This window comes from Rhincodon typus, chromosome 8 (genome assembly GCF_021869965.1).
Source record: "Rhincodon typus isolate 14 chromosome 8, sRhiTyp1.1, whole genome shotgun sequence".
NCBI classification, from domain to species: domain Eukaryota; kingdom Metazoa; phylum Chordata; class Chondrichthyes; order Orectolobiformes; family Rhincodontidae; genus Rhincodon; species Rhincodon typus.
In genome coordinates, this window is record NC_063339.1 from 78715379 (window position 1) to 78739268 (window position 23890).

Here is a 23890-nt window from a genome sequence, read left to right on the forward strand (position 1 = left end):
ACGTTGAATGTTTTCAAGAAGGTGTTTTATATGCTAACGGGATCAAAGGATATGTGAAGAAAGCAAGAACAAGATGCTAAGTTGGGTGATCAGCCATGATCATACTAAGTGGTAAAGGACTGAATGGCTTAATCCTACTTTCCATATTTCTAAGTTTACCCCAAATTCCTTGGTTGAATTTCTCCGGTCTGGTTTCTGCCCCAGCAAAGTATCAAAATGGCTGTCAAATTACATGTGTGACTGTGACCATGGTAAACTGTTCCCCCTCGGTCTCCTCAACTTTAGAGCAAATTTTGGCTTAGTTGCCCACATCATGCTGCTTCAATGCATTTTCTCACTTGCTCCCCTGAATGAGGCTGCTCAAGGCTGGTTCTATTCTGAACTATCCTTTTGCAGGCAGACTTGTGTAGCATGAAATTAAGACGCATTGGCTTGAGGGAAATATGTTACCATGGATTTAGGATTGAATAATGGATAGCAAACAGTGTGCAGGTGTGAGTGGAATGTTTTTGGGTCTATAACTTGCTATGTACTACAAGGATCTGTGAGGGGTTTTGCTGTTAACAATTTATATTGATAATTTAGATGACAGGACTGGATGTAAGATATCCAAGTTTGTTGGTGTTAACACTTTTAGTCACTTACAGTGATGTAAAGAAACTGGAGGGATTTGGTTTGGGTGGGTGTGTGAGAATGTAGTAGATGGAATACAGTGTGGCAAAATGTAAAGTCATCCCCTCTGGTATGAAAACTTTCTTTTGAAAAGTGATAATTAGGAAATGGTTGCTTTCAGAAGGACTTGGGTGTGCTTGTGGATGAAAGGTATCATACGGGTGCAGCAGGCTCTTTATGTGATACGTTAGCTTTTGTTGAAAAGTAACTAGAGTATAAGTATAATACAATTATAAACAACATTGTTCTCCTTTTATTAAGGAAGGACATTTCCACCCGCCCTCCCCCCCAACCCTGCCAAGGGAGTGCAAAGTTCGCTAGATTGTTTCTAGGGATGAGGGGATTGTTTACGAGAGATTGAGTAGGCAAGACCTACATTTCGTAGTGGTGAGAGGAATTTACAAACGCATCAATCACAGATTCGCTGGTCCACTTGGGCTGCAGATCAAGCATTTTAACATGATCTTCCTTGGTTTTAAATTCTTCCATAGGCTCTGTCCTCCCTATTCCTGTAACCACCACCTGCTCCACAACCCTTTGAGATGTGCTGTAATTATGTTTTCTTCAGCACCCCTGAATTTAATCACTCAACCATTTGGCCATCCTTCAGCTGCCTTGGTCTGAAATTCTGCAGCACTGTCCCTACATTTCTTTGCATCTCTACCATGCTTTCCTCCTTTAAGCCACCTGTTTTTATCTCCTTTTTTTGTCACTTTATAATGTTCCTGAGAACAGCTTTGGAATGTTTTAGTGTGGTAAAGGTGCTATATAATAACTTATTGTTGACTGAGAGGGGTGACCACATTTTTAAAAATTGGAAAATGCTTAAGGGGTTTGAGCCCCTCGGGCTGAGGAAATGCTTTCCCTGACTGTCTCTGGCCACTGTCTTAAAACAAATGTTTAGCCATTTGTGACTGAGGAGAAGATAAATCTCTTGGCTAAGAAGATTGTGAATCTTTGAGATTCTGTACCCCAGGAGGCTGTGCTGCATCCAGTGTGTATTCAGATCAGATTTGGTTAGATTTTTGGGCACGAAGGAAATTTAGGGATAAGGGAATAACATGGGAAGCTGGGTTTAAACCATGATCTTGATATATCGAGGGACAGGTTTGAAGGGCCAAATACGTGACTGCTCTATATCTTATGTTTTGATGACAACTCTTAACAACATTCACCTCCTTATAGAGTTGCCCAAAGATCTCTCTTTGCTCTCTCCTTTGGTGACTTTAATCAGTCATGAGGCCAGCTACTAATTTTATGTAGATGACATTTAACTTTGCATCTTTTATCACCCCGGTTGTCAGATTGCAAGATCTGTAAATTCCTTAAGTTAAAGATTGAGATGATTGTAGCCATTGTCTTTGCCCCTTCCCTCACCTAAACATATCTCTTTGGCCACCAATTCCACCCCTCTTCCATCATGTTAAGTTAGAACTGACTGTTTACAATGTCAAGGACGCATTTGATCCCAAGCTTAGCTGCTCCTATGTACTCACCATCACAAACCCTGTCTGCCTTCGCCTTTGCCTCTTCCCATTTGATGTTGGAACCTTTTTCATGACCTTTATCATCTCCAGACTTCAAAAATCTGATTCCACATGCTCTGTCCATTTCATCTCAGTTGATATCCTTCTGTGTGTCTTATCTGTCTTTCCCACCTGTCATTCTCCCCACATAGTCTCTGTACGCTCCTCTAGTCCTGTAAGTACTTGTATGACACCCAAATAAATCCTGTTTCAGTCTGTATTTGTTGTATGTTTTGAAAATTTGTGTGATCTTAGCTAGGCAGTGTGGTTATTTATGGTTCTTTTGCTGGGTGTGTTTTGAATGTGCAAGTGACTGTAATTTGCCCATAACATTGTAGAAAAATATATTATGACAGAAAGATGGTTTTAATTTGAAAACTTAAGAAAAACACTAGAAATGGGGTGGTGGGAGTGGGGTGATGGTGAAGGGAGGTTGGTGGAGATGTAGAACGGATAGAGGCAGTATTGGTGTAGGTGAGCTGAAGCTCAGCTCAGGATCAGGATGCTGGTTCAACCCAAGACATTGGGGCAGGGCAGAATGATGGCGTCAGTGGTTAGGCAGTAGAATTTGTGGGTGGTTCTGAAGACAAAGGTCTTGGTCTTCCCAATATCTGACTCGAGATTTCTGACAACTAATGCTGTCAGTTGAGCAACAAGACAAAACCTATAATTTTTAAAATTATTTAATGGAATGTGGGTCACTGACAAGGCTGGCATTGGTTGCCCATTGCTAATTGTCCTTTTGAGACATTTCAAATGGAAGTTCAAGTTAATTATGTTGCTGTGGATCTAAAGTCACAAGATGGTCAGACTGGGTAAGGATGATACAATTACTTGCCAAAGGACATTGTAAAAACCCATTTGGTTCACTACAATCAATGGTAATTTAATGATTGAAATCGAATTGAAGTTAGTTTCAATGATGGCATTCAGGAATTTAAGTTCCACCAACTGCTATGGTGGATGTCTGGAAGAAGTGGTGAACTTTAACCGGACAGGCTGAGGGGTTCAGGAGAATGGAGCAAAGAAAGCTTAAGGCACAATCTGCAATGGTGTGGCACAAGAGTGTTGAGAGGGAGCAAGAGTAGTTGTAGGTGCAAGTTTCAGAGAGGCACGAGAAGCTAGAGTTCTTAGTAAGGGATAATTTCATTCAGCAAATGAAAGAGTTACCAGCAGTTTTCTAGTGCCTTTCTGCATCGATTCTGTTGATGTCTGAGGGGGCTGTTGATTCCAGAGCCATATTTGATGTCCCATGAATACGTACACTAAAGTTCCTTGCATAACAGTGGGAGTCCTGGGTGATTCTGTGTCACTTCACCATAACATTCATCCACCACGTGTGAAATTAGATTCGGCACGGACCCTACATTAACAGTGTGAACTGAATGAGCAGAGTCATTGCCAGCTGTTTGTGAATAGGGGATTTGAGGTGCTCAACTTGTTTGGCATGAAAACACACTGGTGGTGTGGAATCAACAGCAACCTGACCACGCTTCACAAATAAGCAATGAGATATTATACTGTGAGCAGGTTATTTGTACTCTTTCCCCCTGTAATAGTTCTTAGGAAATATTGAATAAGTTGGATTATTTTTGGGACAGAGAAGTCATTAAGATTTCCAATGTAATGAAGTGTTACGTAGACATTTAAAATTTTCTGTATATGGTTCAAGTATGGACTTGGTTTTGTTGCTTGTGCTCTTGCTTTAAGTTATGTGGGTTGGAGCTATAGTCCAAGATTTAAGCAAGTACTATTGCGGGAGGAGTTGGGGGTGTTCCTGCAGCATTGTAAGAGATGTATTTTGGGTGAGATGTCCTCAATTGATCTGGTTACCCCTTGCAGCAATTCAAATGGATACTGTGTGGGAAGTTCTGTCTTGGCTAATTTGTTACTTCAATACCAACAAAACCATATTAACTGGTCATTCATCTTGCTATTTGAATATAATTTTTGTTTGCTAATCTGTTCCTGTGAAAAATGCAAGGATTTAAAATAAATTTTCTACTACCAAGTCATGTATTGTCACTGGTTATGATCAGTTCACTGATATGTTTTCCCTCATGGTATGGGTTTTCCATGTAACACATGATTCCATTGGGAGCACTTTTCTTTCAAGCACCTTTTTTTAACTTGTACATTCCCTGCTTCAATTAACAAAGTATTGGACTCTGAAAAAAGGTGTCAGGATTAAGTTACAGCATTAATATCGCTAGCACATCTGTAATGTTGCACATCGCTGTTGTCTAATCACATTACCAGTAAAGTGTGACAAAAATATTAGAAACCACTTGTGGCACATGAAGGGAAAAGCATAAAGGAGACCATTCTACCTATTGCATCAGTGTTGGCTCTTCTCTGCAGCAATCTAATATTGATCCAAATATCTTCCTATCTCTTCAAATATTTAATCAATTTTTCCTTAAAGGATCCCTGCATCACCTCCAAAAGTATTCCAACTTCCAGTGACTGTGTCTGTAAAGAAATTTCACTTATCTTCCATTCCTCACTCTGTAGTACCTTTTAAATTGATGACTCCAGTCACTGACTCTAACACCAGAGGAAACCTAAATTAAAGAACTGTGGATGCTGGAGATCTGAAACAAACTCCGAAATTGTTGGTGAAACTTGGCAGGTCTGGTAGGATCTGTGGGAAGAAAGCAGAGTTAACGTTTTGAGTCCGGTGAGATGAAGATCTGTTGAGTTTCACCAATAATTTGTCTTAGTGCCAGAGGAAACCTTTTTGCTGTCCAACTCATAGATAATTTTACAAACATTAATGAAATTTCCCTGTTCGTTTCTCTGTTCAAGTGGCAGCAGTCCATAGTTCAAGTCTCTCCTAACTAATTTCCTATCCTTGACATCTTTCTGGTGAGTCTATACTGTCTGCATTCTCTGGCTTTGACTTGGTTTCAACAATGGAAGAACACGAAACTGAAACCAAAACTTACAGCTGAACCCAAAACTTATAGCTGAACTGTTGCCTAGTACAAATGCCTCTTGCGCTTTTACCTTTTTATGTAAGCTAACTGCAACAGGCGTCCTCCAAAACCTTTGCTCTAATTTCAATTTCCTGTGGTACAGTATATCAGAATATTGTCTCTCTCAGCTGAATCTGTTACTCTAAGTGTATCTGTCATTCTATTTTCAGTGCTTTTGTATGTGTATCTCTTGATTCCTCCCTTCCACACAGGAACAAGGTAGACCATTCAGTCCCTGAAACCTGGTCAAAAGACAGTCTGGTGAGGTGATAAAAGGCCCTGATGTTCACTGTCCCATGCTCACTGCTACTGCTAGAAATGAAAATAAATGGATGATTGAAAGTTTGAAGAGGAAGCTTAAACTTTGGCATGCATTTAGATTATGAAGGGCACTGTATGTGAAAATGCTGACAGCATGCACACTGTTTCAGACTTTTCCACTTTGCCACCATGTTATCAGTGTGAAAGGAAAAATTGAACTTATAAACCAAGAAGGGCCCTCTCAAAGACTTAGTTTTATATGGATTGAAATAAGCCATAGAAACCGGTATTTAGCATTTGCAGAGTTCTGGTGTCAGCTGGCAACATTGTGTTGTAATTAACTGAGGAGAAAATCAGCTAGGTTACTGCACTTGATAGTCTGGCCCCCCTTGTAATGTGCAGCATGGTGACATACCACATGCTTCTTATTAGCCTTGAACTGTCACCCATTGAAGCACTGTGCCACCTGGAAAGTTCACCTGTGTGCAGGAGGAAGTGTTGTTATAGTGCTTAACCATTGCTAGAAAATTGGAGCTTTTGCTGAATTCCTGTTGATGCCTGCTGATTGTTCTTCTTGGAGCAGTGAAGGTTATTGGAGGTGTTAAAATTATGTATTTATGTAGATAAAGAAAAACTATTTCCACTGGCAGGTGGGCCAGCAGCCAGAGGAGAAATACATAAGGTAATGAACACAAGAATTAGAGAGGCAATAAGTTTTTTTTTATTATTATGCAATGTTCTGATCTGGAATGCACTAACTAAAAGGGTACTGGAAGCAGATTTAATAGCTTTCTTAAGGAAACTTATAAATACTGAAGGGAAAAACTTTGTGTAGATCTGTAGGGTAGAGATGAATGGTTGGTTTAATTAAATAGCTCTTTGAAAGAGCTGCAATGTTTTGGATGACCTGTGCTGTATAGTTATATACTGGTTTAGGTCTGAGACATCTGTTTGCTACTTCCTCAAGCTAGATTATTTTTAATGATATAAAACTACATGTTCTGCCACATGTGCAAAGCTGTTTCCTTGTGATGAGGTATACGCTACTAGCTGTCACTATAAGAAGTAAGGTCTTAATGGCACTGTTCACAATCAACACTGCTATCAAGCCACACATACATGCTCACAGATTATAGATTTAGTGCAAATTGCAGGGGTTAAATACCGAATTCCACTGGAGCTGAGGTGAGAATGACTGTCCTTCACAAAATTTAACCAAGTGTGATATCAAGGAGTCCTGGAAAAATTGAAAGCTGCAGCAGTCGGGAAATTCTGCTGCTTGGCATCACACCTGGAATAAAGGAAGATAGTAGTTGGAGGTTAGTCATATCAAACTCAGCATTATGACAGAAGTTCCTCAGGGTTGTGTCTGAGGTCAACTGTCTTCAACTGCTTCATCAATGATCCTCCTTCCGTTATAAGGTCAGTGGTGAGGATTTTTTGCTGATGATTGCTTAATGTTTAGCACTATTTGCAACTTTTCAAGTACTGAAGTAATCTCTGTTCATAGCAAAATATGGACAACATTCAGACTTGGGATGAAATGTAGTAATGTAACATTCATATCTGCAAATATCAGGTAACAATTATTCCCAATAAAAGAGAGTCTAACCATTTTATCTTGGCATTCAGCTATGTTATCATTGCTGAATCCTCATTATCAACGTTGTAGGGATACCCTTACCTAGGAATAGAATTTGACCAGCCACAAAAGTACTGTGGCTATCAGAACAGGTCTGAGGCTAGGAATTTGTAGGCAGGTAACTTGCCACCTGACTCCTCAAAGCCTGTCCACCATCTACAGGACACAGTCTGGCTGGTGATGTGATACCTCACTTGCCTAGCTGAGCGCATTTCCAATCATATGCAAGAAGCTAACATCATCCATTGCAAGGCAAGCTGCTTGTATGGTACCCTTCCACTTATCTTAACATTGTGCATCAGTAATAGACGAAGTCAATGGCAACAAAGTGCCCTACAAATTAAGCAATCCAGCAACTCCTCATAAAGCTCCTTAAGACATACAATATGTATTCATGATTTAGAAGAGGGTACTGAACGTATTGTGTCCAGATTTGCTAACAATACAAACAAAGGCAGGTGAAGAGGATGTCATGAGCGCGGAGGGATACAGATGTTTACATGGACAATGGGAAATAATGTGCTGAGTTGTGGAATTATCCATGAAAGATATAAAAGTTAGTACTTTAAGTAGTGAGAGACTGGAAAATGTTTGTAATTAGAGAGACCTTGTGCATGAGTTACAAAGGTAATTGCAGGTGTAGCAAGCAATTGAGTCAAATGGTACATTAGCTTTTGTTACTACAGATTGGAGTATGAGTAAAGAAAATAGACCCTAGTTAAATAAGATATTGGTAAGACCACACCTCGATTTTGTGTGCATAGTTTTGATCTCCTTAACTAAGGAACGACATCCTTTTTCTGTGGGGAGTATAGAGAAGGTCACTAGACTGGTTTCAGCAGTGAGTGGTTGCCTTAAGAGGAGATATTGAATAAATAATATGTAAATTTCTTAGTAGAATAAGAGATGATCTCATTTCAGCATGTTGAATTCTGAAGGGACTTGATAGGATAGAAACAGAGAATGTTTCCTCTGATGGTGAGTTTAGAATATTGGCCATGGTCTCAGAGTAAGAGTTTGCTATTTTGGACTAAATGAGAAATTTCTTCGCTGTGAGAATTTCAAGAATGAGATCATAGATGTTTGGGTATTAAGGGACATGAGAATGGTGTAGGAAGATGGATTTGAGTTAAAACAAAAAATAGGTCGTAAACTTGTTGAATGACAGAAATGGTTGATGGGCCTAATAGCGTACACTTACTGTTTCTTGGATTCTAATAATAGATTTACTGGAAGTTACTAGCTACTATCCAGAGTATGTAAACACGTAACTGATCCTGTAGAGGTGAGGTAGGGCAGAATGAACAAATGTCTTCATGAACAAGATTTTGGGAATGATTTTCATTGAGAGGGAATTTCAGAATATTGGGTTGGTCTCAATTGGTTGGCTAAGGCCAGGCAGTTACTGGGTTGGATGTTACGGTAGAAGCACACAATTTAAACATGCACATTTTAAACAGGGCATTGAGGCAACAGAAGTCAGTGTAGATTAGGGAGAGCAGACTTTTGGTTGAGTGGAATTTTGTGCATTGTAGGGTATGGACAGCAGAGATTTGGACAGATGCATTTCAGATGATTGAGGGTGAAGGCTGGCGTGGAGAGAGATTTTTTTTTCTTTATTCATTCATGGGATGAAGGCGTCACTGGCTAGGCCAGCGTTTATTGCCCATCCCATCCCACTTATGAGTCAACCACATTGCTGCAGGTTTGGAGTCACATGTAGGCCAGACCAGGTAAAGATTGCAGTTTCCTTCCCAAATAGACATTAATGAACCAGAAGGGTTTTTTTGACAATCGGCAATGGATTCATGATCATCATTAGGCTGTTAATTCCAGATATTTATTGAACTCAAATTCCACCATCTGCCATGACGGGATTCAAACCCTGGTCCCAAGAACGTTACCTGGGTCTCTGGATTAACAGTCCAGCGATAATACCACTAGGCCTTTCCCTAACATAGATAAAGGGAAGAACTGTGCTTCAGTAGCACCTTACATGCCACTGTCCCAAAGTGCTTTGCAGACAACTAAATTCTTTTCAAGTTTTTGCTGTTTTGTGGGAGCATGCAGGATCTGATTTGTGCACAGTGAGATCCCACGAGCCGTAGTGAATTAATGTCTAGATCACTTAGAACTGTTTTGAGGTGAGTTCAGTTGAGGCATTCAAGAGTGTATTGGATGATTATTTGGATGGGAATGCTGTGAAGGTTATGGGGAAAAGGAGATTGGTACTAGGCACTAGAACCAGTAAGGATATGAATGGCATCCTTCTGTGCCATAACAATTCTGAGATACTGGTTTATTTAAATATTGGGTGGGGACTGGATATTGGTCAGAATACCAAGGGACAACTTTGCCTTCTCTTCAAATATGTCATGAGATATTTTACATCCACCTATGAGAGCAAATGAGGTCCAGAAGTAAACATTCTTTTGGGATGTATGTCTGTTCTTTAGATATAATAATCAGACTTTGCAGTTGGCCAAAGTATCAACAGTTATAAAGAGCAGCTTCTGAAGGGTTTGTGGAAAACTCTGAAAATTGGCAGCCGTCTGAGTCCAGCCAGTATACTGACATCTTGTGAACTTTTTGAACCTGCAAAATCTATATGATCGACCAATGTTCATAGAGTTGTACACGATTGGACTGAATAGGAGAGAAATGTCTTGAATGGCTAGGGTCTTGGGGAGAGGGCTGCTGAAAGGTATAGGTAGCTGAGTTGAATTAATTTCCTGAGAAAGCAGTAACTTGGGAAATATAATTTCCCCACAGTCGAGAAAGGAGCACTAAGACATGAGTTGTTTTCAGCGGCGGGAGTCCAGGAGGAAGCGTGAGGGCAGCCTGGGAGGGTAAGTTTTTTGATTAGAAAAGTCTTGCCTCGCGTGACTACATTTTTGGAGTAAGTGAGGTAATATATTTGGGCGGTTGCTTTACCCGAAACACTACCTAGGTAGTGTCTCCCACCCACCCTCCTCCTCTAACCAAAAAAAAAAGGTTCTGAGCGCTGATTTGGTAAGGCTACTAGTTCTTTTTTATTTGTCTGTTTGGGAATTCAAAACAGTGGGAATGGATGTTAGGGCAGTTGTATGCTCCTCCTGTAGAATGTGGGAGGTAAGGGTCACCACTAGTGTCCCCACTGACTTCATCTGCGGGAAGTGCACCCAACTCCAGCTCCTCGGAAACCGTGTTAGGGAACTGGAGCTGGAGCTGGATGACCTTCGGATCATTCGGGAGGCTGAGGGGGTAATTGAGAGGAGTTACAGGGAGGTAGTCACACCTCAGGTACAGGAAAAAAGTAGATGGGTTACAGTCAGGGGATGGAAAGGGAACAGGCAGACAGTGCAGGGATCCCCTGTGGCCGTTCCCCTCAAAAACAAGTACACTGTTTTGGATACTATTGGGGGGGATGACTTACCAGGGGTAAGCCATGGGGTACAGGTCTCTGGCACAGTCTGTCCCTGTTGCTCAGAAGGGAAGGGGGGAGAGGAGGAGAGCATTAGTCATTGGGGACTTCATAGTTAGGGGGACAGATAGGAGATTCTGTGGGAACGAGAGAGACTCACGGTTGGTGTGTTGCCTCCCAGGTGCCAGGGTCCGTGATGTCTCGGATCGTGTTTTCGGGGTCCTTAAGGGGGAGGGGGAGCAGCCCCAAGTCGTGGTCCACATAGGCACCAACGACATAGGTAGAAAAAGGGATGGGGACGTAAGGCAGAAATTCAAGGAGCTAGGGTCGAAGCTTAGAGCTAGAACAAACAGAGTTGTTATCTCTGGTTTGTTACCCGTGCCACGTGCTAGCGAGGCGAGGAATAGGGAGAGAGAGCAGTTGAACACGTGGCTACAGGGATGGTGCAGGAGGGAGGGATTCAGATACCTGGATAATTGGGGCTCATTCTGGGGTAGGTGGGACCTCTACAAACGGGATGGTCTACACCTGAACCAGAGGGGTACCAATATCCTGGGGGGGGCAATTTGCTAATGCTCTTCGGGAGGGTTTAAACTAATTCAGCAGGGGGATGGGAACCTGAATTGTAGCTCCAGTGTACAGGAGGTTGAGAGTAGTGAGGTCATAAATAAGGTTTCAAGGTCGCAGGAGTGTACCGGCAGGCAGGAAGGTGGTTTGAAGTGTGTCTATTTCAATGCCAGGAGCATCTGGAATAAGGTGGGTGAACTTGCAGCATGGGTTGGTACCTGGGACTTCGATGTTGTGGCCATTTCGGAGACATGGATAGAGCAGGGACAGGAATGGTTGTTGCAGGTTCCGGGGTTTAGATGTTTCAGTAAGATCAGGGAAGGTGGTCAAAGAGGGGGAAGTGTGGCATTGTTAGTCAAGGACAGTATTACGGTGGCAGAAAGGACGTTTGATGAGAACTCGTCTGCTGAGGTTAGAACCAGGAAAGGAGTTGGGAGTTTTCTATAGGCCTCCGAAAAGTTCCAGAGATGTAGAGGAAAAGATTGCAAAGATGATTCTGGATAGGAGCGAAAGTAACAGGGTAGTTGTTATGGGGGACTATAACTTTCCAAATATTGACTGGAAGCGCTATAGTTCGAGTACTTTAGATGGGTCAGTTTTTGTCCAGTGTGTGCAGGAGGGTTTCCTGACACAGTATGTAGTTAGGCCAACAAGAGGTGAGGCCACGTTGGATTTGGTACTGGGTAATGAACCAGGCCAGGTGTTAGATTTGGAGGTAGGTGAGCACTTTGGTGATAGTGACCACAATTTGGTTACATTTACTTTAGCGATGGAAAGGGATAGGTATATACCGCAGGGCAAGAGTTATAGCTGGGGGAAAGGCAATTATGAGGCGATTAGGCAAGATTTAGGATGCGTAGGATGGAGAAGGAAACTGCAGGGGTTGGGCACAATTGAAATGTGGAGCTTGTTCAAGGAACAGCTACTGCGTGTCCTTGAGAAGTATGTACCTGTCAGGCAGGGAGGAAGTGGTCGAGCGAGGGAACCGTGGTTTACTAAAGAAGTTGAATCTCTTGCCAAGCGGAAGAAGGAGGCTTGTGTAGAGATGAGGCGTGAAGGCACAGTTAGGGCGCTTGAGAGTTACAAGTTAGCCAGGAAGGACCTAAAGAGAGAGCTGAGAAGAGCCAGGAGGGGACATGAGAAGTCTTTAGCAGGTAGGATCAAGGAAAACCCTAAAGCTCTCTATAGGTATGTCAGGAATAAAAGAATGACTGACTAGAGTAAGATTAGGGCCAGTCAAGGACAGTAGTGGGAAGTTGTGCGTGGAGTCCGAAGAGATAGGAGAGGTGCTAAATGAATATTTTTCGTCAGTATTCACACAGGATAAAGACAATGTTGTCGAGGAGAATACTGAGATACAGTCTATTAGACTAGACGGGATTGAGGTTCATAAGGAGGAGGTGTTAGCAATTCTGGAAGATGTGAAAATAGATAAGTCCCCTGGGCCGGATGGGATTTATCCTAGGATTCTCTGGGAAGCTAGAGAGGAGATGGCAGAGCCTTTGGCTTTGATCTTTGTCGTCATTGTCTTCAGGAATAGTGCCAGAAGACTGGAGACTAGCAAATGTTGTCCCCTTGTTCAAGAAGGGGAGTAGAGACAACCCTGGTAATTATAGACCAGTGAGCCTTACTTCGGTTGTGGGTAAAGTGTTGGAAAGGATTATAAGAGATAGGATTTATAATCATCTAGAAAGGAATAATTTGATTAGGGATAGTCAGCACGGTTTTGTGAAGGGTAGGTTGTGCCTCACAAACCTTATTGAGTTCTTTGAGAAGGTGACCAAACAGGTGGATGAGGGTAAAGCGGTTGATGTGGTGTATATGGATTTCAGTAAAGCGTTTGATAAGGTTCCCCATGGTAGGCTATTGCAGAAAATACGGAGGCATGGGATTGAGGGTGATTTAGCGGTTTGGATCAGAAATTGGCTAGCTGTAAGAAGACAGAGGGTGGTGGTTGATGGGAAATGTTCATCCTGGAGTTCAGTTACTAGTGGTGTACCTCAAGGATCTGTTTTGGGGCCACTGCTGTTTGTCATTTTTATAAATGACCTGGATGAGGGCGTAGAAGGATGGGTTAGTAAATTTGCGGATGACACCAAAGTTGGTGGAGTTGTGGATAGTGCGGAAGGATGTTGCAGGTTACAGAGGGACATAGATAAGCTGCAGAGCTGGGCTGAGAGGTGGCAAATGGAGTTTAATGCGGAAAAGTGTGAGGTGATTCACTTTGGAAGGAGTAACAGGAATACAGAGTACTGGGCTAATGGTAAGATTCTTGGTAGTGTGGATGAGCAGAGAGATCTCGGTGTCCATGTGCATAGATCACTGAAAGTTGCCACCCAGGTTGATAGCGTTGTTAAGAAGGCGTACGGTATGTTAGATTTTATTGGTAGAGGGATTGAGTTTCGGAGCCATGAGGTCATGTTGCAGCTGCACAAAACTCTGGTGCGGCTGCACTTGAAGTATTGCATACAGTTCTGGTCACCACATTATAGGAAGGATGTGGAAGCATTGGAAAGGGTGCAGAGGAGATTTACCAGGTATGGAGGGAAGGTCTTATGAGGAACGGCTGAGGGACTTGAGGCTGTTTTCGTTAGAGAGAAGAAGGTTAAGAGGTGACTTGATAGAGACATACAAGATGATCAGAGGATTAGATAGGGTGGACAGTGGGAGCCTTTTTCCTCGGATGTTGATGGCTAGCACGAGGGGACATAGCTTTAAGTTGAGGGGTGATAGATATAGGACAGATGTCAGAGGTAGGTTCTTTACTCAGAGAGTAGTAAGGGCGTGGAATGCCCTGCCTGCAAAAGTAGTAGACTCGCCAACTTTAAGGGCATTTAAATGGTCATTGGATAAACATATGGATGATAATGGAATAGTTTAGGTTGGATGGGCTTCAGATTGGTTTCACAGGTCGGCGCAACATCGAGGGCCGAAGGGCCTGTACTGCGCTGTAATGTTCTATGTTCTAAGACCATGAAACAGAATAAAGGGAAGTTCAGAAGCCCAAATAATTTTGTCTGATTTAACAAATCAGTTGATTCAACAAAGAAATTACTAACTTACCAAAGTACAAGTAGCATCCAAAGATGTTTTGCAAATACACGTAACCACTTTGACATCACTTGCACAGATGAGCTAGATAGGTTTCATGTACTCGAGACCAATATACCTGTCTGGATGGTATATTGATTGAACTGTGAAGTGTGGCAATATAAAACCCATTGAGGAAATTGATACAGAAAGATTCTGCTGGACTGAAAGCAAGCCAAAGAAATCACTTGCCAGAAAAAGCACGGTTTATTGCAGACCCATTTACTGTGTCAATAAACGATAACTAACAAACTATAGGAATAAATTAAGAGGTGTTTGAGGAATATCAATATATGAAAATAACTTTCATTTCTTACTATTTTATGAAATTTCTTTTTTTCTGCTATCATGGTTTACTATTTTGCATGATGGCTTCTTACTTTTTCTCAGGAAAGTAGAATTTTGGAAATGTAGTAACCTGCTTCACTTCCATGACTTCAGTTACTGAGTAAAGACCACCTCAGTGTCTTGACATTTGCCCCTTTGAGCCTGTTCTGGCTCCCTGTAGCGCAATCCAGCCAGTCAAACTTTCCTGCTCAAGTTAATTTCCTTCAAGTATCCATATAAATTCCTTTTAAAAGTGACTGTTTCTGTTTCCAGCACCTTTGTGGGCAGCAAGATACAGATCTTTGCCTTTTTTTTTCAAAAAAGGTTCTCCCTTAGATTCTCCCTGCATGTCTTACCCATAAATCTTAAATGTAAGTCCCCTAAGCTAAGTCTGTCATAATCTTTATATCTGTCACATCTCCCCTCAATTTCCCCCCTCAATTCCCTGTGTTCCAAGGAGCACTACCCTAGTCTTTCCAACCTAACCACTTTCTTCACCTCCTTCATAAAATGTGCTGATTGGAATGAAAAGCAATATTTTAGTTTGGGGCCTAGCCAGAGCTTTATAAAGGACCAGCTCAACCACTCTACTTTTGTACTGTACCTCAGAATGTGAAGCCCACGATCCAATTTGTTTTGCTAACCACTCTCTGAATATGTCCAACCCACTGAGGCTCAGTGGTTAGCACTGCTGCCTCGCAGCATCAGAGGCCTGGGTTCCAGTCTCGGGTGACTGTGCGGAGTGTGCACATTCTCCCCATGTCTGTGTGGGTTTCCTCTGGGTGCTCTGGTTTCCTCCCACAGTCCAAAGTTGTGCAGGTTAAGTGGATTGGCCATGGTAATTTGCCCATAGTGTCCAGGCTAGGTGGATTAGCCATGGGAAATGCAGCGTTACAGGGATGGGGTGGGTCTGGTTGGGATGCTGTTTGGAGGGTCAGTGTGGACTCGATGGGCCAAATGGCCTGCTTTCACACTGTCAGCATTCTATAAATATGTCCTGCCACCCTCTGAACACGAGCCCCTGGTCTCCTCTTCTTTGCAATTAGAATTGTGACATTAAGTCTGTACTGCTTTTTCCTATTCCTTCAACCAAAATACATTACCTCACTTCTGAATTAGATCTAATTGTATTCTTCTGAAGAAGAGTCATATTGGTCTCTAAATGTTAACTCTGTTTCTCTCTCCACCGATGCTGCCAGACCTGCTGAATTTCTCCAGCATTCTCACTTTTTATTCTATCTGCCACTTGTTTGCACAATCTGCTAGCCTGTCTGTGTCCTGCTGTAGGCAAGTAGTAACATTCTCACTGTCTGCCACTTCTCCAAGTTTGATGTCTTCAGGTTTTGAAATTTTACTGTGTTCCAAGATTGAGTCAGTTACAGAAAGCAAAATGAAACGATGATCCTAACGCTGATTCTAGGAGAGTACCACTGCCTGCTATCATAGAGATGGGGGAAAAACCGTCCACTGTGACACTCTGTCCTTAATTTTCTTATCCTTTTGGATGTTGACCTCCTTATTCCATAAGTTTATTTTGTGAACCAGTTTTTTGTGAAAACTTTTTAAACACTTTCTTAAAATCCACCACATCCACTGCATCATTTTCATTGAGCTCCAGTTTTGCTTGATCAGAAAATTCAATTTAATCAGTCAAGCACGATCTGGCTTCGCCAAATGCCTGCTAGCACTCTAATTAACTAAAATTCCTGCTGCCTTTCTGTTAACTCTCCAGATACCTGTTCATTTTTTCCCCTGATCATGGATTCCAAAACTGCTAGGATTGTTCTCTCCTCCTTTCTTGAATTGCGTTATTTACCACTCTCAAATCTTTTGTCGTTCCCCATATCTAGGGAAAATTGAGGCAAGCCCTTCTTCCAACTCTACCCAATTTCCTTTAGCATCCTGGGATACAAGCCATCCAGATCAGGTGATACCCTGAGCAGAGCCAGCCTTTTCAGTGTCACCCTCTTTGAGTTTTCACTATTTCCCTTACCTCTGCTATCTCCTCTTCCTCCCGACACTTTGTCCGATTCCTTCTTCTTTGTCAACAACCATACAGTCTGTCAGAACAAAAGATATTAAATTCTAGCCCTTGTATACATCACAGTGAACTTCAACAAAAACAAAGTTGCTGGAGAAGCTCAGCATGTCTGGCAACATCTGTGAAGGGAAAAACGGAGTTTACATTTCGGGTCCGGTGACCCTTCCGCAGAACGTTCTAAAATCAGAAGATGCCATGGTTTTGAACAGATGACCGTACTTTGCATTACAGCTCTAGCTTGTTTAGTAATCAATAGAACATATACAATTTAATCTAACATTCAGAATTAATGTAGTGAATGGGAGTTGTATGTTGTGCTTGGACACTCCACGTAAGAACAGTATGTGCCATCAAGCCAGATTGCACAGGTTTCTCAACAATCCACTCTAAATATGAACATACAGATTCTGCATCCACTGCCTTTTGAGGAAGGAAATTCCAAAGGAACTGAACCCTCAGAGACAGAGAGAATATTTCCTCATCTCTGCTTTAAATGAGCAGCAACTTATTTTTAAAAATGACCTTTCGTTCTGGATTCTCCCACAAGAGGACACCATCTTTCCACCTTCGCCTGGTTAGGTTCCCTCTGGATCTTGTATATTTGAATTAAGTAATCTCTGATTCTTATCTCCAAAGGATACAGGCCTAGCCTTTCCTCAAGGCAATCGGCTCGTTCCAGCTATTAGTCTAGTAAACTATCTCTGAACTACTTTCAGTACATTAAGATTCTTCTGAAAGTATGGTGGCAGTATCATATGTGGTGGTCCAATTGCATTGTTTAATTCACTTTTCTTCTCCCGTCTCATTTGAGCTCCTGTTCAGTGGCCTGTTGAAAACTTTGCAGTAAGCTGTTTTTCTTATTGCTAGGGCAGAATTGAATGATGCCACCAAACAATTTTTGGAACTGCCGGTTTCATGTCGGGCAACATTCCCCTTTTAAGTTGTGCAGCTGCTCAGAGGGTCCACAAAGCAATGATTTCCTGTTTCAGAAGTTGCTGCCAGGCATGGACCTTGAAAATCTGCAAAGTAGAGTAAGATCAGCAGCGTAGATAGCTGGTTTGCTCAGACAAACTAAATAGGTATAACTAGAGGATTTCATCATACGACGAGCACAAATTATTTGTTTCAGTGTTTCTACCAATTTATTATTTCCAATTATTTCTCTTGTCTTTGAGGGACCAAAGTTTAATTTTGTTATTCCCCTTATTTGTATAGACTATAAAAACGCTCAACTGTTTTTACCTTCCTGACTAAGTTTACTCTAATTTTATTTATTCCCTTTTATTAGCTATTGGATGCCTTTTAATGGATTCTAAAACATCTTAATCCTCAGGCTTATGTTTTTTTTAAAATAGTATAAGGTTTTTTAAAAATCTATAATATAATCCCTAACTTTCCTAGAAGCTTAGGTCTTTCTTGTTGAGTTTTATTATTTAGTAGGATGTATTTTTGTTGAACATTTTGAATTGTTTCCTCGCGTCTCATTGATATTATACTGCTATACCCTTTCGTCTCCTTACCTGAACAACTGTAGTCAGCTCTTTCTTATGTAATTCGTTTTACATACGAACTAGGACCAGACAATTTAACCCTAGAGCCTGCTCCACCATTCAGTATTTTCATGGCTGATCTCATCTCGTCCTCAACTCTACTTTCCTGCCCACTCCTCATAACTCATTATTAATTAAAAATCTGTCTATTCAAGTGTTCTGATGTCCACTGCACTTTGGGGTAGTGAGCTCCACAGATTCACGATCCTTTTGAGAGAAGTAATTCCTCCTCATCTCTGTTTTAAATACGCCGCCTCTTAATTTAAAACTATGAGCTTGCTCTAGATAGTCCCAAAACAGGAAACATCCACTTTACATCTGTGTCTATTTTGTCTGTCCCCTTTAGCATCTTCTGTACTTGAATTAGGTCTCTTCTCATCCTTTAAAAAATCTTGAGTACAGTCCTAAACTGCTCAATCTCTTGTAAGACAAACCTTTCATCTTTGGAATTAATCTAGTGAACTTTCTCTGAACTGCCTCCAATGCAATTACATCCTCCCTCAAGGGGGACCAGAACTGTATGCAGTACTCCAGATATGGTCTCACCGATGCCTTATCTCCCATATTACCTTTGCCAATTTGATTTATCCACTATGTGAATATTAAAGTTCCCTTTTGATTATTAGATTACCTTTATTACAAACTCCAATTATTTCTTGTTTCATGTTTTTTCTAATGGTATAACATACCTAACTGACCTCTAACCTTCTCTACTCATACCCCTGTTAGCTGTATTTGATGCATCCCATTAACTTTAACATAAAGAGCAAAATGAAACACGACTACTTGCCAACGTATCCCGTATTCTCTGTCATGAGATGGCATTCCTTTTGTTTTGCAATCTTGAAGTTTGATAGGGCTGGAGGGAGATGGAGCAATGAAACCCGAGTCTGAGGGGTTTGGCAAGTGAGGGGGGAGGGGTTTCAAATAGATTCTGCTGAGTGATGCAGGGGTGGCGGAGAGGGGCTGCTGAGTGATTGAGATGAGGGGCTGTTGAGACGTGGAGGTGCAAGCAATGCTTTTGGGCAGAGGCACATATGGAGAACTTGCCTGAAACTTACAGTAGGATATAAAATTACATTTTTACAAAGCAATTTAAAAGGATTTTCATATTTAATATATCATCTGGTACACTGTAATTGTTTTGGTGCTCTGTTGCTTTTTGTTTTTGATGTCTGGGGAGGTGGGGATGGGGATTCACGTTAATTTTTAGGATCTTTAGATACTTTTACGTGGTATGTGGAATTGCTGGCAAGTCCAATGTTTATTAGCCATATCTAATTACCCTTGGGAAGATGATAGTGACTTAAAATGTACTTACATTGGGAAAATAGTTTGCAAAGTCCTACCTTAGTCCTTTGCTTCACTTCGCTGCAGGCAGTGGGCTGTGGATTGGGGTCATTCTACCTGACTGTCTGCATCTCTCCTGTGGTTGTGTGTGTGTGTGTGTGTGTGTGTGTGTGCAATGTGCAAAGAGGAAGTAGCTCAAGTGATGCATCTTCTCTTCTCAATTTTTTTTTAGGAGCTGCTGTCATTGGCTAAGAGGAAACGGAGTGAGCCAGAACAGCAGGAGCAACAGGCAAGCAAACCGTCAGCATCATCAGATTCAGAAACCTCAGACAGTGGCGATGAGGTGAGCTATATACTCTTAAATCGCTGTACACCTGCAACTACATCCACTCTAGGTCTATAATGCACTGTATTGTTGGTTGTTACAGTTTTATGGATGTGTCAAGGGTATGTTAGTGTTTTGGGCAGGCTTGGGCCCTAACATGCCATGGAGTGGTTCTATGGCCATCATGGTCACTATGCAATCAGAGACCTGGTACACTCATCTCTCTCTCTCTGCCATGTCCTCCCTCGCCTCCAGTACAAGAGAGAAAATTCCAAGTTTCAGGCTGCTGTGTCCAACCAAATGGCATCGCTGACAGAGGCCTTGAATCAGACCTTGTCATGTGTGCTTCGGGACCAACCATTGCCAGCTAATGGTTGGGTTAGGGTACTGCCACCAATCCTCCTTTCTAAAACAAAAGTCAAATGGCTCCTGGTTGCTGCTGTAACAAGTAATCAAAAGATCAATAGAAACTTTAAGAAAAAAATTAAATCAAAATATCATTACCAATGATGAGCCCCAACCAATCCGTCTCTACTATATAAAAAAAATTAACAGTAATGGTTTAGACTGCCCCTGTTGGGGTGCTGTAACATACAGTCAAGAGGTTGTTGGAAACTTATCAAAGTTAGATCAAAATATTGGTACTAGGTGATGATATGCCCCAGCCGTTCCTGATCCCTAAAGGCCTCTATTATTTAGACCGATTTGCTCACCATGGATACTGTAATGCAGGCATAACTACAGAAGAGGTGCAGACAGTCAGGTAGTATGATCTCCTCTATAGCCCACTGCCGGGACCTGCTAATAGCCACCATGGACCGTCCAATGAGGAAGGTCTCTGATCTGTACCTCCTTTTCAAAAAAAAACCCATCAAAATGTAACCAAAGGTTTAAGAGCAATGTCTTTAAGGAATAGAAATAGGGGTTGCATGTATAAACATTCAAAGCAAACACAAAAAAAAAATTTCCTCCAGACCATAAGAACAAGAACCATTTGTCTTAAAATCAAGATGTTATTTATTGCATGATGGTAATAGGTGCAGGTTATGTTGGTCAGTTCAACAATTATTAGGATTATCTTAATTATTATCAACAATGACACTTCTGACCCTATTGGAATTTTGAACTAGACTTGCCATTTTCCACCCAACAATGTATGACATTATCAGATTGGAGCTTAATGCAATACTAATCCTTTGAGAACCATTTCCTTCAACAACATCTCCACTCAAGTATTTTTCTCCTCCATAGTTAAAATTGTAAGTTGGGCTATATAACTACACTTACGTTTACCAGCACAGTAGCTCATTTCTCCTCTTCTAAAGTGTCTGACTTCACAAATTCAGGCAGTTTGGAGATTTAACTGTTCTTTGAGAAGCCAGTGTTTTCAGATTTAGAAAATTAGTACATCTTAGCTTGAGAATTATGGACCTTGATTCTAATCTGGATCTTTACCATGACTATCTTGATGTTCCTCATTAGATTCATCTGAATTAAACTTCAGTGGATGGTTGTTCTGCAGTGAGAAGAGGTTCCTGCTGATTGTCCATGAGATGCATCAGTGTTGGTCCACTGACTGCTGGATGACTGTTCCATTCCCTGTATCAAACCTGTTGTCCCTGAACCAGATGTAGCACCTTTCATGCACATTGATGTATAGTAAAATAAATACCCTGCTGTTGATAAGACTTCTCTTTGTTATAAATATATTTATAATCCAGTGGACTTAATTGTGGAGGCAACCTTTTTGGTAGGAAAGGGAATTGAGTTTTCAATTTTCTTTTCATCTGGAATTCTGATGGCAAGAAGCCATACTAAAGCAGGATGGACTGGTGATTTAGCCAGTGTATAAGAGTCAGTGTTTTCTTCAAAAGGAAGTTAAGTCTTTATATGTGCTTAACTTCCCTGTTTGACTGGTTATATATTCAAATCTGGAAATAGCTGTAATCTGGCTGAAAGGGTCATGAGCAAACTGTGGTCCATTCTTGGACAGAACTGCTTTAGGAATCCCATGTGTATTAAACATTTTCGGGCAAGACGCTAATAACTGCTTCTGTGGTGGTGGTGGTATAATCTTTTTCACCTCTGTATATATCCAGCAATAAAGTAAGACTGTTTGTCAAACACAAATAGATCTGTTCCCCCTTGTTCCCGTAGTCTACTGAGGAAAATAGTGAGGATCGTTGGCTCTCTCTGCTCAGATGTGTGAATAGCACACATTTCTCAGTTGACTGAGGCTCTCAATTTCTTTTGAGATCCTTAACTACCATACCAATGGCTGAGCCCTGGCTCTACAATTGCTAAGCTCCACGTCTTTGTAAAATCTTCCTTAATATCCTATTTTGACACCATCGCCTTGATAACTTATGATCTCTCTCTACCTTAATTAGTTTGTGCAGTTTTGGATTACTTGTTACTTTGGTTAGACCATCAGCGTGTGAATCTTATACCTATCATGCTATTCCAGTCATTTGGTTGTCTCCAGCACCACTTTATTTTTAACTTTTTGTAATTATTTCTCTCTCGGTTAATTGGATTATAGGTCATCTCTTCACTTGTTCAGGTGTTGACACTTTACTCACACCGTCCGATACTCTTGATCACCTGCAGAGACCTATTATTCAGCTTGTCAACACTCCACTCGCACTATTTTGATGGTGTTTTGATCTCTCTGATTATAAAGTCTGTGCCTTGGTGTTCACTTCACCTGGTGAAAGGGCAGCATTATGAAAGCTTGTGATTTCAAATAAACCTGCTGGACTATAACCTGGTATTGTGTGTCTTTTGACCTTGTCCACCCCAGTCCAACACCGGTACCTCCACATCATAAGCTCCAAATGAATCTTGGCTAGGATGTTTTCTCGGTGAAGCTGGAATGACCAGCCTTTCGTCAGATGTCACCTATAATGGTGACGTGCTGTTGATGCTCAACATAGGTGTATGCGGGTCATCTGTTGGGTCTTTGATCTGATCACCTTATGATCCAAAACTCACAAGTAAAAGCATGTTTTCAGTCTTCTGTTCCTGTCAGACTTAATTGAGAATCTGAAACGTCAGCCTTCCTGCTCCTCTGATGCTGCTTGGCCTGCTGGGTTCATCCAGCTCTATGCCTTGTTATCTCAGATTCTCCAGCATCTGCAGTTCCTACTATCTCTGAATTAATTGAGATGCTTTTGGGTTGCTGGTCGCTGTATCACTGTGGCCTCTATATGTGATTTGATTTCACTAAAGGATTCTTTCTCAGCTGTTGTAAGGTTCCTCCCAGGGTGGAGGAGTCAGTTACTAGGGGGCATAGGTTTAAGGTGCGAGGGGCAAGGTTTAAAGATGATGTATGAGGCATTTTTTTTTTTACACAGGGTGGTGGGTGCCTGGAACTCACTGTTGGAGAGGTAGCGGAACCAGATACAATAGTGGCTTTTAAGGGGTGTCTTGACAAATTCATGAATAGGATGGGAATAGAGGGATACATTTCCCGGGAGGTAGGGGGTTTTAGTTGTGATGGGCAGCGTGTTGGTGCAGACTTGCAGGGCCAAAGGGCCTATTCCTGTGTTGTAATTTTCTTTGTTCTTTGTCGACAGCTCTTTGGGAGGGTGTATCTGTCATTGTTTGTATCTCCCCCAGCACACATGTTGTCTGCCTTTTAGATAAACTATGGCAGTACTGGAACTTCCTTATTTGGCCAAGATGCTTCCACAAATTTTTCCATATAACAGGGAGTTCAGATGTTCATGGGGTTTGTTGCTGAGAAGTTTCAGGCAAAGGATGTAGTCTGAAAAATCTCATGCACCAGTGTGACTGAGAGCCTCCTTTTCTATAACAAGTCTCACTTGTCCTTGGGGATGCATGATTTGTCCAGGAGATTTGAATAGCAGGGAAGAAAACTCTTCTGATTGCAAGTCTCTCTCTATGGAGTAATTCTTGACATCTAATTACTGCATTGATACACTTCTACGAAAGGAACATGGGAGACACAGAATCCACATGAACTAACCACACTTCATGATGCTAAACTCTCAGATGAACTAAGATACTTCAGAATGCCGCGAGTTTCCTCCGGTTATATCCTTTTAACGATCCTTGTTAACCTGGATGTTTTCATCGCACAACTAACTGTTCGTCAGATATCCTGCAATTGGTAGCATCTTTCAGTTGTCAGATAACAAGCGTGAGCATCGAAAGGTTATCATTTCAGAGTTTCAGTTCACTTAGCAAGTGAAT

At 41.5% G+C, this 23890-nt stretch overlaps 1 protein-coding gene across 1 annotated transcript in view; it reads left to right on the plus strand.

Moving 5' to 3' along the window:
* The window catches only part of rtf1 (RTF1 homolog, Paf1/RNA polymerase II complex component), a 56016-nt gene that overhangs the window by 953 nt on the left and 31173 nt on the right, over positions 1-23890 (plus strand). Inside the window, exon 2 of the mRNA XM_020512738.2 lies at positions 19580-19690. Within this exon, the coding sequence (XP_020368327.1) occupies positions 19580-19690 (111 nt within the window). The remainder of the gene's footprint in view (positions 1-19579; positions 19691-23890) is intronic.